At 39.2% G+C, this 16,645-nt stretch overlaps 1 protein-coding gene across 2 annotated transcripts in view; it reads right to left on the bottom strand.

The window, feature by feature from the left end:
• CACNA2D2 (calcium voltage-gated channel auxiliary subunit alpha2delta 2) overlaps positions 1–16,645 on the bottom strand; it is a 656,510-nt gene that overhangs the window by 30,323 nt on the left and 609,542 nt on the right. Inside the window, exons 21-24 of one of the 2 annotated variants that reach the window (XM_088134017.1) lie at positions 15,019–15,080; positions 12,955–13,031; positions 10,016–10,033; positions 572–632 (exon numbers count right to left, since the gene is read on the bottom strand). In XM_088134017.1, the coding sequence (XP_087990143.1) occupies positions 572–632; positions 10,016–10,033; positions 12,955–13,031; positions 15,019–15,080 (218 nt within the window). The remainder of the gene's footprint in view (positions 1–571; positions 633–10,015; positions 10,034–12,954; positions 13,032–15,018; positions 15,081–16,645) is intronic. The other variant, XM_088134018.1, reaches the window with a different exon arrangement.

Raw genomic sequence — 16,645 nt, forward strand, 5'->3', positions numbered from 1 at the left:
ATATAGCTGCCCATCTCACAAAAAAGTGACTCTGCAACTATAGCTGTTGCAATAAAAGTAGTCCTGACCTATCTGATTTCTTAGTCTGGTCTAATTTAGAGATGCTCTGGGTGGATTTTTGTTTACATGATGTCATGATCTCAATAAGATTGAAACAGGGCTGTTTATTGTTTTGTGAGGATTTTCAGAAACTATACCTATATATGTATGTTACATATGTATCTCATACGCAGCCATACATATATATATATTCTTCTTATGTAGGTGAGTGAACAGAAGGTGGGACAGCTATGCTGCCAGCCGCCAATGGTAACACAACATGGTGTAGGTGGCGGCAATCATAGTCCCCCAGACTGGCACACAGGCAGACGACAGACACACAAAAAAAGGAAGAAATGATCAAGACGTTGGCACAATGAAGAGGTGTATCAGTTCCAAAGGGGTCAGGAGTGATGAAGTAGAATATCTGAAGGTGTGGCAGGGACGGAAAAGGGGTTGGGGAAGGGGAGTTGAACCACTCCCAGGATCAGTGGTTGAATGGACACCTCAGCAAGCTCACACACAAAGCTACCTTGGAGCAATGAATACATGTCCCTCGGACTCAAAGCTGTTTGGCAGCAGGTATTCAAAATCTGCAACAGAAAGGTAACATTATGCGGCAGGGAGTTGAAATGAGGGAAGAAGGCAGCTTCAATTTCAGAAGGTGACAGAGGCAGAGCAAGAGAAAATGGGGCTGGGGGAGAGAGAAAGAGAAAAGAGACAGGAATAAACAGAAGAGGCAAAACCACTGGCTCATTTTAACAAGAGAGAAAGGAGAGAATACACTTTGGGAGCTCAAGTCATACCAGAAGAAAGCTATAGCCAATAAATTGCCAACATTGGGTGGATTTTGAGTGTTAATCATATACAATTAAAATTCCGTAATCTGTAATTAAATATATTTGGTAGATTGTATATATATATATATAAAATATTGCTTTGGGACTATATATAATTATACCTACACACATATATATCCTCATACTTATATATATATACATATATATGTATGTTTAGTAGGTCATGTGGGCATCTCTCTCTTATTATGAAATTACAAAGAAAAGAAATCACATGCTCTGCTCATACAAAAAGAGAATTACTAAAACAATATTTTCTAAGAAAAATTATTTTTCAGGCATCAACATGGCCAAACCAGGGTCCTTTATGAAGACAGTCCAACCAAAGACTTACCCACAGGTAGAGGTAAAACGCAATGCATTGTAGAGGGTGCAGCAGCTGTCTCTTCTAGCAGACAGAGGTCTCAGAGCATTGCAACAGCCATCCCTCCTAGGTCAGTGTGTGAAATAGCCTTCCAAATTTCATAGGAGTCACTGTTATGTAATCAAAACAACTGTGGAGCATTGTACATGGCCAATGCTCTGAACTGTCTACAATATTCTGAGATATAGTGTACATTTTATTTATCAGTAAATGGCTATTGATTAAAGTGAGGAGCAGGTATGGTATAGGGGTTAAGGTGTTATATGAGGAGCAGAAAAAACTAGGTTGAAGTCCACCCTCAGGCATGGAGGCTCACTGGGTGACTTTGGGGACCTCACAGGATTTTTCTTGGGAAAAACAGGAAGAAGGAAGCCTATATAAGCTACCTTGAGCTCCTCAAGGAAAGGTGAGATATAAATTTAGTGAGTGACTGAATGACTGATTCAATAAATAACTAGAGGGTTCTATTACAGCATAACACTGGAAGAGCAAAATAGGACAAAAATAGATTTAACACACTCAGTAGAAGCATGTGTAGAAGCAGAACCAGAAGCATGGTACTCACTAGTAGTGGTGCAGGTATTGAGTGAACATGATCCACAGTTTTCCAGAAAAGCAAATGATGCCTATATTGTAATCTGTATATTACAAATGTCTTTCATTCTGTTATTTGATTTTTCTATTAAGCTGGTTAATTTTCTCTGGTATGCTGCAGAGCATCTCCTTACAGAAATCCTTGCAAATATATTAGGCACATTTGCCAAATGTTATCATGTTTTGAAAGTTTGATGCTGCAAGTTTCCTTAAATTTAATTCTAACTATCTAAGAAAGAGAAGTAAGAATTCTTGTGGCATGAAAGAGAGATAGAAGAATCCCAATGTCCTGAATTCCTGTTATCATAGGGAAAAGGGAGAAAAGGACATAAAGGACAGGCTGTACTACTGTTATTTTATTGGAATTCTGTGTTTTATAATACAATCCTACATATGTCTACTCAGACAAATCTCAGGTAAGTGGGATTATAGGCCTAATTTGAGATGTGCTTTAGGGGCCCTTCCAAAACATGTTTCAATAAAATGAAATAAAATGAAATAAAATAAAATAAAAGGCTTTATCATTGCTTCTGCCCAACTGACCTTGCTAAAAGGGATGAGTCTCCCAACAAATTTATTTTTATGGGGAACAAAGTTCTTTCAACCAGAACTGACATGCCCTCTATACATTATGAGGCATCTCTTCAATGGCATTGCCATTTTGCACTGAATTATGTTTTATCTTCATCCGTTCCATTCCTGACCTCTAGGAATAATTTATGGAAACCTGTGCCACAAATGATGCAGTGAGAAAAGAGAATTGGGTGCAATCATCACAGTGCTGATACTGTGCTTCAAATCCTTGAATTATCTTATGCAACACTTTCATGTAATTCTTAGCAAATATGGTAAGCAAAATGAAATCCTGGGGGATCTCCTTGGCCAATTTTCACAGAAAATGATTGCCAGAATCATTGATGAAGCCAATTTATGAGATAGGAAAAGAAGCAATGCATAGCAATTTATTCAGCTTTTAATCTAGGAAAGTGGTTCAGAACTATACCACTGTTATTGCTGTCAATAGCTATTGATGGAGAATCAACAGTATCAGCACTCCCTGATTTTTTCTTGATTTTGTCCGGGACTCAGACTGAAATAAATCCTGAGAATCTGATCCAACCAAAACAGCCAACCTGATTTGCTACTTGATCAGATTTACCAATAACTGCAACCTTGACACTTATCTATAATTCTGCAGTACTGTACACGAAACCTTCTTTCAAAGAATAATCTTACAGCAATAGTTCCCCTGAAATCTTGATATAATAAAAATTTAATAATTTCAACCTAGGCATAATTATTAGTTGAACTTTCTCTGGATAGCTCTTTAGACAACCAAAATTTAAGAAGGACTCAAACAGGCATGTATTGGGATTCAATAATATTTCAAATAATAACATTTAAAAGTTCATAACTGGAATTTATCTGATAAAATATGAAGAGAGATTTCTAAATGTTTGCCTTACATGCTGTCATCTTGAAGGAAAGCTTGTCAGAATGTATCCAGGTAATGGACATTGGGTGGAGAAGGAAGATTTCACAGCTACCATCAGTCTGTGATACAGAATAGGTTTCAGATGGGCCTTAAGTTACATTTTCTCAGATTTTTGGTGAGTTTTGTTTCACTTGTATTCTAATAATTGTCAGGGGGTCTCCTGCCAGGAGTCAAGGGACGTTTTTGGTTCGTAGCCACATACAAAGGCATCTAGGAGCAATTGCATCAATTCCAGAAGTCCCTAGGACATAATCAGGACTGCCATCAGAGGTGCCCTGATCCATCCCTAAGCTCTCCAAGAACAGATAGATCCCATTAGTTATTGGGGATGGACCATCTTTATTGGTCCTTCATGCCTAAAATGATTTTGGTACAGTAAACCCAACCAATAATGGTTACAAGTTATCCATGATAAAGAAGACAATAATGAGTTATCTCCTAATCTGGTACAGAATATAGAGCCAATGTGTGGTTATGTCTTCTTGGGTTTAACCTACTCAGTGACAGACCTATTGTTGGCATGGCATATAGTACTGTAGGTCTTAAGTAGATCAAAGAATGAAGGCTGAAAGATAAAAGCCTGTGATTTCTTAGCACCATGTCTGAAAGACTTGGATTTTCCTAAGTCACTTCTGTATGACAATTCTGTACTAGTGTGGAAGAAGTTCTGGATTCATGTCTATGTTCCCACAACTTCACTGTATTGGAGAGATTAGTTGATTTATCTTTGGCCCAGTGTGAGGTGTAGTTGAAAAGCAATGGTTTCATTTTCCTGTGGGAGCAAACTCTGGCGTCACCCTTCTTTCTGGCTCCTGTGCTTCAGGATCCTATGTGGGAAACACCATTTTGAGGGCTTTACAGCTCCTCTTCTTTAGTCCAGAGCAGGGATGAAATTGAGAAGAGTTTTGTCATGTTCCTTCTTCTTTTCATTAAGAGTATAGCCTACCTGCCAAGCAACAGGCTATTGTGCTTTCTTTTCTTTCCCTTTTGATTTGAGTGGGGAGAGAGGAGATTTTTGTTGCTGCAAGACTTGAGAAGCTCAGGGCAAAGCAGGGATTCTTTCATTCATTCGTTGTTTTCAGTATTTCAAACCAGCAGAAGAAAAGACATCATTTCCAATCTGCTTCTAAAAAGTTGGAAAGTGAAAACAGTGGAGGTATGGAAGTCTCCCTAAAACCCATACTCTCCTGGTTTATTTATTTTTTAAAAATATTCATGCTACTCTTTAAAAGTAGTGTAAAATATGTATCTAGCAAAGAAACATTATCATTTTGGATTACGTTTCTCTTTTCAGTGACCCTACATTGCTCCAGAACTGAGTATTCCACTACAAACCATTTAAATGAAATAGGATTCACTGTCTCTTTACTGAAAGCTACAGAATGCATATCAGTCCCATCTATTCAATCGTATGATAAGTGATACTTTATTCTGGATTATTTTGGTACTAAAAGATGATGATGATGATGATGATGATGATGATGATGATAACAACAACAACAACAACAACAACAACACAATGAAGGATCAGTGTAAGGCTGATTAGTGAAGATCAGGGCTAAGGAATTTGTCCATCTCTTCAACTCCTAACAGATCCCACCACTATCTTCCCCTCTACCCAGTCCAGTCTGCAAACATCAACCTCTGCCAGGAGCATTGGAGCTCTAATCACAATCCCCACAGCGCAGTAGCACTTAGCAATAATTAACACTCTAGACTTGGCAGCAAGACCACAAACATATATAATTGACTGCACACAAGAATTTATTCTAAATTAATGGCTTAACTAAAGAATGAAAACAAAAAACAAATTTCCTAGGGATATAAAATTATGCCAAGCAATGATTAAAAAAAAGTAGTAGGGACTTACTGGCCTTTATAGTCATAACCACAAAGGAAGAGCAAGACCTTGCTCTGACCAGAATGGAAATGTGATATTTCCAACATGCAATATAGACAACAAAAAAAGAAAATACTGTATATTTGCAGTCATTTGTAATTTACAAATTTTCTGCTTAAAACAGTCATTGGTATGCCTGCAGAAGTCACTAAGCACAAGACTCAAATGAATGAGCACACACATGCTGCCATCTAACTTTCTGTTGCACACAGCTTTTTAACTACAATGTGTGGGTTGTATCTTGTGGGTCTAAAAATGGCCACCAGCTCTCATTTGTGGAGAGTAAAGAAGATGACCTTGACAGAAAGAGTTGAGGTTTGTTACCAAAATGACAAAGAGAAAAACGTATCTTAAATCCACAACAAGCAGAAAATATGTGGAAGAAGCTCAGACACATACTATCAGGTTCAGCCCAAAGAACTCCACGAGACAGTGCAATACAGTTCTGTTGTGTTTATTAGCTTCCACCTCAAGACAGAAATCTCTCCAGACTGAACCTAAGTTCCCAAGCCAGCAAGCCACAACACTGTGAATTCCTTAGGGTGGTGCCAGTCTCATCTTCTTAAACTTCCCATGCTCCTGTTGAGGGCTAAGGAAACGCTTATCTCCCTGAGTGTGGCCTTCATAACACCATTCCATCACACATACCTTCCTAATTCACATGAGTATAAGAACGGGAGGAATTACAGCACAATCAGATTTGCAACATTCTGTTGTCATAGCCACTATCAATAAAAGTAATATTAGCCTTCTGTGGAGTTGATTCTTGGTCTTGTCTATCTGGTGGGGTTGACAACAGTTTTGCAAATCTCATTGTGCTGTACCTCCTCCCCTTCTTATACTCATGTGAATTAGAGAGGTGTCTGCCTGAGCCTTTTCTGCATATTTTCTGCTTGTTGTGGACTTAAGATATGTTTTTCCCCTGGTAATGGTAACGAATCTTGCCTATCTCTATTAAGATAGTCTTTCTTACTCTCAACAGCTCTCTCTTCACCAGACTGAATGATAGCCAGTTAACTGCCTATGCCGCATGAAAACAACTGAATGGTTTTGTACCATTTTCATTCAGGGGCAGGAAAAGAACATAGGCTGAGGCTTCTGATGGAGTTGCTGATGTCTTCAGAGCCAAACATGAAATTATAGCCAGTTCCCTGGAGACCCTGCCACAATTGAGAATGGTCCTGTGCAGATGTTAACTGAGCAGGACTACTTACATCCTTCATATGTACACACTACTGCATAGAGCTAGAATGTGTGAAGCAGTTTTTTTACTGGGATAAAAATTATATGTTAGCTCTGTAATAAAATCTGACTTTTCTCTTTTTAAAATTATTGCTATTTTTATCAGTGCAATAAAATAAAATAAAAAATAAATAAATAAAATAAAATAAAATAAAATAAAATAAAATAAAAAACTAACTACCATAGCCTCCACAGATTTTGTGGTGATGCCTATAGAGACATTGCATAGATGAATTCCTCAGAGTTTGTTCTGAGGTCCTTTTGCCAGTAGGGGCTTTGAGGAAGTGAATAAAACTTTCTGATCCACTGCTTTGAAGACTGGAGAAGAAGAAAGCCTTAAGAACTCAGCAACATTTTCTCCTGTGATACAGATAAAGACAGGTTACCTTAAATATATTCATAGGCTTTTGACATAATTCTGGGAGAGGAATTGTACCAAAATATAACTGTGTATTTTTATATCTACCTCCTAGAGAATAGTGTAGTATTTTAAGTCTCCTTTCAGCATCTAAACCTAGAAAGAAAGAAAGAAAGAAAGAAAGAAAGAAAGAAAGAAAGAAAGAAAGAAAGAAAGAAAGAAAGAAAGAAAGAGGGAGGGAAGGGAAGGGAAGGGAAGGGAAGGGAAGGGAAGGGAAGGGAAGGGAAGGGAGGAAAGGAAGGAAGGAAGGAAGGAAGGAAGGAAGGAAGGAAGGAAGGAAGGAAGGAAGGAAGAAAGAAAGAAAGAAAGAAAGAAAGAAAGAAAGAAAGAAAGAAAGAAAGAAAGAAAGAAAGAAAGATGGGGAGGGATAGCTGTTGCAGGCTTTCCTCTGAAGAATACCCACTTGCTTTTCACATTGGTTCAATCAATCTCACCAGACTTGTATTTTTCAGTTAGCTGCAAATTGTGCTTCAGAATGTGTCAATATAAACAGACGGACTGTGAGACCCCTCTCCTTCCCCCAAATGTTTCCCACAATGCATTGCAAGACGTATGTGGCCCTTCATGAGGGCAGCACAGCCATAGGTTGGACTGTTGTTTTCGAACAGGACTATAAGGCAGGGTCTGGAAACAAGCCAATGAAAGGAGGAAGAGGAAAGGAATACAAAACACTAAGTAATTATTTCATCAGCATTGCCAATACAGGGTCAGGAGCAGGCAGCTCAGTGCTGATAGAACAGGGCTGAGGACTCCTGTGCTTGAGATCCAGTCACTGATAATGTCACAGTGTTGCAGCTGTGTATTTTGACTAGGGTCTCTTCCTTTCTCAGTGACTTTATACACTCTGTATCTTTTCCTATCTACCTGCACCATCCCCTCAGCCAAGTGCTTAAGCTGGGCTTCCCAAACTGAGCACCATCCAGCTTTGTTGGGGATGACAACTTCCAGAATTCCCAGCCAGTATGGCTGAACTTTCATAGATATAGACTTGGGGAAGACTTGCTTAACCTCATGAAATTCTGTGAAGCTATAAGCATAGAACCTAGGGAATTTCACTCACAATTGTTGGTATGCCTGTATCTGGGGGAGGTTTGAGTGAAATGAGGGCCATATATTTATTGCAAGGCATTTCAGCTTCATGTCTTTTTGTGTGGAACAGATCACAGTCTAATAAGAAGCCTCCCTCTGGGGCTTTCTTGGATTTTGTGTTAATTAAATGCCATTTCAAGCCATACCTGTCAGTTTTATATGGATACTGACCCTGGAGATCTTGAATTATGGAAGCAACCAAGAGTATACAGAATTTGATTCCTTTTGCTTCTTTACTTTGACGGGATAAATGTTCCAATCATTGTTTTCATATGAAGTAGATTGTTAAACACTGCTATGCTCCCCACCTCATTCTTTTGCTTTTGCTACTGAATGGGCTTTAAAAATTCACTCCCCTTTCTCCTCATGTCACAGCTAGTGCTATGGGTATTCCTGAAATTCCTGAACATAGTCTTTTAATAACACAGGCTCTTAATATATAAAGTATATTATTTAAAGTATTTGTTATATAAAGTGTAAAAATACTTGTTTTTCTTAAATTCACGCTCAGGTATATGTGTATATACAGTACTGTTTGCAACCTCTGTTCTGTATTCAAACTGAAGTGCTGTTGTAATATTGATACAGGTAGTCCTCGACTTATGGCCATTTGTTTACTGACCGTTTGAAGTTATGATGGCACTGAAAAAAGCAACTTACGACTGGTCCTCACACTTATGACCGTTGCAGTGTCCTCATGGTCATGCGATCAAAATTTGGGCGCTTGGCAATTGGAATGTATTTATGATAGTTGCAGCGTCCCGGGGTCACATGATCGCCATCTGAGACTTTCCCAGCCAGCGTCTGACGATCAAAGTCAATGGGGAACTGCATGATTCACTTAACAACCATGTGATTTACTTAATGACCATGTGATTCACTTAACAACCGCAGTGATTCGCTTAACGACCTCCACAAAAAATAGTCATGTGATGCCTTGCTTAATGACTTTACCACTTAACAATGAATTTTCTGGTTCCTATTGTGGTCGTAAGTCGAGGACTTCCTGTACCCAAGAAAGGGAGGAAGCAAATAAAATATATAAAGAAAAACCCTATCTTATTAATTTACCTTTGTGTAGAGGATAGAAAGTTTTAGACTTGTTCCCCCTCCCCCCCCCACTAATTGAGTTTTGAAACCATTGGATCAAGAATGTTATAAATGAGTGTGAGAAGTGAGTAGACTGAATGTTCACTACACGATCCTTGGGCTGTGTCCCATCTCTGACTGGAAACCTTGAGATAGTGAGTGGCCAGAAAACCCTTGTGAAGACTTCTGCTAATAATGATGATACCCACTGTGGGGATTATGGTACTTTGGCTTCAATAACTCTAGCCTGCAAGCAATGTGGACTTGTCTTGAGATGTTCTGCTTCTCCCCCTCTCTCATAATGTTTTCTTGAGAAAGTGATATTGGTCTCTGTTTCCAAACTTTTCTGAGCCTGGAGGTCTCTGCACAGCCCTGTCCCATTCAGGTTGAGTTGTCTTGAAGAGGAAGGTAAGCACAGGAACAAGGACAGGGAAAGAAAATTTGTAGGGAAGGTGTGAGGCAGGGGAGGAAGAAAGCAGAAAGGGTGGAAGAGGTATTTTTGCAGGGAGGAAGAAGAGCAGGATATTAAACTAGCTACAAAAACCTTAATTGAATTCAAACATAACAGTTCCATATGAAATTGGCTCATCTTTAACGATACTGGATTGAGTCTCTGAGCAATGTACAGGGTAGGAGTGGGGAGATCAGTAGTGGTGAAGCTATTATGAACATAACAAGACATGTTGCTTCCAAATAAAGAGTGAAAGAGTATAAGGAGAGGGGGGAGGGGGAGAGGAAAGGGGAAGAGTTTGGTGGTGATTCGCAAGGTTAGGCGTGGCAAACGGGCAAGGAAATGGGCAAGCAGGCCGGGTGGTGGTGGTGGTAAGGGGGAGTGGTGAAGGTTTGGAGTGAGGGGTGGGGGATACTGGACACAGGTGAGGAGAAGGGGGTGGTGGAAGGGTAGTGGTCTAAGACTGAAAATACTTGCCCTTCAATTTGCTTGGTACTGTGTGAATCCATCAGAGAGAGAAAGCAAGAAAAAACAAACAAAAAACAGAAAACAAAAAAGGGGATTGGGTGGAAAGGGGGAAGGGGGTACAAACAATATTTTATTCAATTGCTGTTTGAATAAAAATATTGTGTATCATAATCATACCAAAAGGAAACCTCTTGCAAAAAACGACATGAAAAAGAAATAAGCCAAAATAATAATAATAATAGTAGTAATAAAAGTACCAATCAAAAGGCCACAGTAATAAAATAATAAAAATGTATAGATATAACTTGATCTATAAATATATATTATATAACCAACATAAAAATGGAATTCAGTAGCAAACAGTTTGCAACAGTCTTGATTTAGAAATGTTCTTACTGAGTTAGCAGACCATGCAAAATTCAAGATTAACAAAAGACACACACAGAGATCGAGACGGAAGGAGAGGAAACGAAGGGAGAGAAGTTCAGGGCCCTGCACCAAGCCTGAGCTCATCTGACAAATGGGTGAGATACGGCTACCCTCAGTGAAAGGCTAAGATGGGACAGGAGCTTAGAATCAGCCCTATGTGGCAGAAAAACTTTCTTTTTTTAAAGAAATCCCCATTTTCTTTTGCAAAGGAAGCTAGAGATCCATCTTTATCATGCCTGACATTATAGCGCATAGGGGAAATCACATATTTTATGAAACACAACCAATTTTAAAAAAGAAAAACCTGCCAAAAAGACACATGTAACTTCCTGATGAAAGATCGTAGTCCCAGTGGTGACAGCAATGGTAGAAGATAAATATATGTGCATTAAATTGAACATAAGATTTAGGAGAAAGCTTGCAGGTTTATAGCAGAAAGCACATACTTAATATGCAAAAGATACCAGCTACAATCCCCAGGCAGGAATGGAAATGACTCCTGCCTGAAATTTGGCAGAGCATTTGCCAGTCACTATACATATTAAGTTAGATAGATCTTGAATAAGGTAGCTACTGTTAGAAGCAGGGAGACTGAGGATCAAATCCAGGTTGTATTATTTCAGGCTGGATTATGCCACTTGGTTTTGAATTAGAAAAGGAACCTGGGAAGTATAAATCCTGCCATCCTGGTCTGGTGAGGGTAATCAGAGAGCTCTTTCTCTAGTTTCGTGACTGAATTTGAACCACTCATTTGTTGGTTTCAGTAACTGAAGTCCAGGGGTTGCTATGGTGCCACTTAGGATGCCAGTTTAAAAGTAAGTGCCCAAGTGGTGATCACAACTGTACTGTGTGGCTTCATCTGAGAGAGAGCATGTCAAGTCAGAGATGGCCACCAGAGCAGGATCCTTTAGGAGCACAGACAGACTCTGTTCTAGGAGTTAAGGACAGATGCTGGCTCTCGGAGGGTGCTGTATGGAAAATGTCATCTCTTGGCCTGAGACATACATGAGGCCTCATCTGATCCTTATTTACATTTGCTGCTATAATCCTTTCAAGAACTTATATCACTACTCAAAGATGTACAAGAGAGTTGCCTATCTGAAAACACTTCCCATGTAAAAAACGCATCTGTACAAGTTTCCATGCTAGGGGAAAGGCTTTGCTATAATTCTTCTTTTTCATCACATAACTTTTCATCTGCCGTAATGTATGGGGTGGCAATTTTTTTCAAAACAAACATTTGGGAAGACTGCAGCATATGCTCCTATAAAACACTGGAATTAGCTTAGACCCCAGTCTTTAACTTTAAAGCTTAAAACTGGATGATCTTTATTTAATTCGTTTCTCCAGAGAGAAGCAATCGCTTAAATAGCAGGAGAAAGATGACTCACAATATTTCTTCTTTGTGTCAAAGCAGCTTTTTCTAAAGAAATTCTTATTGAAAGGATTTTCTCTATTCCCAGGTAAATTGGAATAGGACTGCAACTGTCATGTCTTTGTGTAGTGGGGTTAAAACCAATTTAACTAAAAGTCAGCAAGTTGGGGCAAGGTCTGGGTTAGAGATATGCACAACCACCCATCCTTCAACTGCTTCTAGAAACACTTGTGGTGGGCCTGATTAATATTGCACCATGTCCAGAACACTTGGAATGATTTGTTCCCCATTTGGGGGATAAGACCACTCTGTGACTGATGGTTCTATAAGTCTTGGCAGGAGATCCTACATAATCTGGAACCTATTCACATAAGCCAATCCTCATCATGTTATACTTCAGCATACATTCCGATGAGTAAATTAACTTTAAAGTTGAGAAACTTCCCTGAATGCGATTTTTTTTGGTAGCTAGAAGTAACATAGCATGGGTATGGAATACAAAAGGTGAGAGAAAGGAGAGAGAGAGATGAGAAAGGAGAGGGATTACAGAGACAGAGGGACAGACATAGATAGAAAAAGGCAGAATCACTCAGAGCGGGATGTTAAAAACTCCCTTGGAAACTCCTCACACCCTTTGATGAGAGAGCAGAGCCCAGGATCACACACAAAGGGAAGCAAACACACGAGTACACAGATTAACTGTAAATTAGTGAGGAAACAAGCAAACAAATTCAAACTTTAAATAAAAATAAGAATGGCTTAAAACAAATATAAAACAAAACAGAAAGAAACATGCAAAATTTCCCAGTTTTCAAATTAAGCAGCTGCTATAGAGTTATAATCTACCACATAAAAAGCATATAAAGCAACAACTCAACCTCATCTCCCCTGGATGTTTTTTAAAAGTTCAGCGCAAGGTTTCTGGTAAATCTCTTCATCCCTGAGAAGCCTGCATTATTCTTTCATGAATAAAATGAAACTTCCTTTTCTTCCATGGGTAGGGCATTTTTTTATTTGCTAAACTTTTTAAACGTTAATGTCTAGGCATTTTGTTTTCTCTTGTAAATCATCCTTAGGCTAGCTGGTGGGTTTAGGGTCAAAGGGCATGTGAAAGGACAAGAGGAACAGAAAAACGTGTACTTACACTTCACCTGGAGAATCTGGTCACTTAGATTAGCTTGGATGTAAGACCTGCTGTAATTTGGCAAGACCAGACCTAGGCTGGAAAAGGAAAAGGGGGAAAACACAATGTTACCAAAGTAGCTGTGCTGGAATTGAAAACAGTCTGAGTGGAAGACAGTAACTGAAGATTTAAGGCAGCAAATTGTCTTGGGGGAATCATAGGAGTTGAAGACTAATACATCTGCAATGCACTGGGTTATGGAAGCCTGCCTTAAGACTTGAGTGAAAATAATAGAGTAGATGTAGCAAATTGTCCAAGGAAGCTGGTACTTTAATGAACTGATGTTATGGAAGAGTGAATCCCAGAATGGCCTTTGTTTGTCAGGAATGAAATTCAGCTAAGAATAAAATCAGTGTCTTTAAAGGACACTTGTTGGAAACAAGGTGGAATAAAATTAGAAACAAAGATTTGAGGAAGTGCACATAGAAACTAAGGCTCACATTATCTTCCCCAAGAGGGTGCATTTGCTATCCCATATCAATTCATGGTAGACATAAGGTATTTCTTATACTACGCATGATTCTCAGATAGTTTGATTAGAAAGAACTGGGTATTTATTGAGCTACCTAGTGACAAATTGGTTTTCCTAGAAAATCTCAGAGGAATATGTATATTTGCAATGAACAACAATACACTAGATGGCAGTCTCACTTAACAGTTTCAGGTTTCAGACTTCAAGCATGGAGTAGTCTTGATATTATTAAAATTGGTAGTTCCCCCATATACATTACAGTGGGGAAAAAATAAGAATATACATTGGAAAAGTGTTGTGTGTTTAAAAGAGTCAATGGATGCTTCTTCCCAGATTATATTTCTACCCCTCAGGACTTAAGTGTATGGATAATAATATAAATGAATAGTCCCACAAACAACATCTGGCATTGTATATTTCAGCACTAGCCATTTCTAACATCAACCAGCTATTGCTGTGCTGACATAGCATTAATGAAGATAGGCTTTTTATTTCCACAATGATAGCTGGGTGACACTATAATATCTAGAGCAGAAGTGCCAAAAAATGTTAAGGGATCAGCTCAACTCTCCTGCTAAGCACTTACTCAATAACCACCACTGACTACATTTGTTACGCTGTTTGATGCTGAATGGTTGTTACACTGGAATTGCTCATAGTGTGTTGGGTTCTACATAGTTATCAAAGGAATGGTCTGGAAAATGCTGTAAGAGCACTTTACCACTGAATCCCAATCCTATATTTTGGTGAAAAATGTAGAATTTGGGAACAACTTTTCAAAATAATTTAAAAGATCATGCCACTATGCTATAATCACTTTGGCTAATATTTGTTACCAGCCTCAGTAAAGTTGCCTTCAAGTTAGATTGACTCCTGGTGGCTTACATGGACACATCTGTGCAATTTTCTTGACAACAATATACGTGCAGTTTGCCATTATTTTATTCTGGGATTTTTAAAAAACTTCCCAATTTAGCTTAAACACTGGTCTTCTAAGGTGGTCTCCCATCCAAGTACTAACCAGGACCAGCCCTGCTTAGTTTTCTAAACTAACCAAGACTGTCCAGATGCTGCCACCTGCTAAAAGGTTACCTGCTTAAATCAAGACATTATGGCTAATCACTGAACCTTTAGCACATTAGATAGAATTCTGAAGAACATGATCATGAGAGTGAGTGAGTGAGTGAGTGAGTGAGTGAATGAAAGAGAAAGAAAGAAAGAAAGAGAAAGAGAAAGAGAAAGAGAGAGAGAAAGAGAGAGAGAGAGAGAGAGAAAGAGAGAAAGAGAGAAAGAGAGAAAGAGAGAAAGAGAGAAAGAGAGAAAGAAAGAAAGAAAGAAAGAAAGAAAGAAAGAAAGAAAGAAAGAAAGAAAGAAAGAAAGAAAGGAAGAAAGTTAAATATAAATTTCTGGTGTCCTTTCTCATCCAGTAGAGAATTGCATTATCTTCTCTTAGGAGCATTATTCCTAAGTATTCTTTTGTTCACCATTTATGGAGGAGGTATAATTAAACAGAAGAAGATATTATTCTGGGCTTCTCTTGGCTACTTCCTTACCTGTAGTTTGTGCTTTTGATAGGTGCCCAAGTGTAGGTTCTATGAACTTTATCAATGTATCTCTGTAGAATCAAAAAGGAATAAATGACTAAATATTGCTCATTACATTTGTGAAAAACATTCATTAGCTGATTTCAAAGATTTTTGGGCACATTTCATTCATCAAATAAGTGGTAAATAAACCAATATACACCACAATTAACATTAAAGAACTGGTGATCCTAGAGGCCTATATTCCAGATAATCTAATCAGTTCCATCTACTAACTTAGTTCTTGCATTCTAATATATTGGAGATTTCCATGAAGTCTTTTGAGATGGTCCTACTTACAAGGCATTTAATTGTTAAGATCACCAAAATCCAAAAAGACTCTGGGCAGCCTACAATAAGTCTAACACATAAATTAAAAATCTGCATGGCGGTTTGGACTAAAACAGCACTCCCAACATTCATAAAAGACTCTACAGGGTCTCAACCCTAACCCCAGGCTTGGGAACAGAGCAGGTCTTAAGAGACTTGTGGAACCCTTGGAGTGGGAGCTGTGTGTATCTCCAGAGGGATACTGTTTCAGAGGGCAGAGGCTGCAACAGAGAAAGCATGCTTCCTTGCTCCAAAGTTGACAACATTTAATTGAAGGGACCTGGAGCACACCCATTCTGCCTGAACCCACTGGATGGCCGAAACAACTGAAGACAGGCTGTCCCTCAAATAATCAGGCCCTATATCATGAAGGGCTTTATAGATGACCAGCACCTTAAATTGTGCCTGGAAGTCAACTGGTAACTAATGCAGCTTGTGTAGCAGTGATGAGACATGGCCATAACATGTGCAGGGGCATAACATGGGCCCATTACTGCCTGTGCTGCTGCATTTTGATCCAGCTGTAGCTTCCTGATGGTCTTCAAGGGCAGTCCCATTGTAGATAACTATGCAGGATAAAGGCGCCCAGTGATTACCTCTTGAGAAGTGACCACCCCCTCTCTCAAAGAGGCCAATACCATTGCATGAACCCACTGCTTTAACAACCCAGGAGGGGCCTGTGTCTCACAGACAGGTGGCTGAACTTACAGTACAGAGGATCTTGTCCACTTCATCAGGAGTCATAGAATCAAACTCAGTCCAGATAACATGAAAAGACTGTGCCCCAGAAACTCACTTGGACCTGCCCAGCCGGAGTCCAACTCTGAGTGAATCCAAGCAACTTTATTTATTTTTATTTATTTATATATCACATTTATATAGCCGCCCATCTCACACAAAGCCAGTCTGGTGACTTTATCCTCCAGATAGCATGAATACTCCTCCTCAAGGCCCTGTAACCTGTCCCTCCCAAGCAAGGGATGTCACCTTAAACAGGACTGCAGGATGGCTATTGAAGGATGCAATATTGGTAGAGAAATAACAATGTTTTGTTGCCCTTATTGCCATGAGGTAGGCCTGAATATGGGCTTTTATTTGTGTTCAGTCAGATTCACTCTTTGTTTTCCTCCAATGGCACTCCAAGCATTGCTCCTTGTGCTTTATTTCCTGGAGCTCGTCAGAAAACTAGAGTGCACCCTGGGATCAGCGCATAAAGACAGGCCACGTAGGAGCAATCTGGTCCAAAGCCTTGGTCACCCACCTGTTC

The sequence above is a fragment of the Python bivittatus genome, unplaced genomic scaffold (genome assembly GCF_059951505.1).
Source record: "Python bivittatus isolate LINGU-HERP-01145 unplaced genomic scaffold, Pbiv_v1 ctg000080_np1212, whole genome shotgun sequence".
In the NCBI taxonomy this organism is placed as follows: Eukaryota; Metazoa; Chordata; class Lepidosauria; order Squamata; family Pythonidae; genus Python; species Python bivittatus.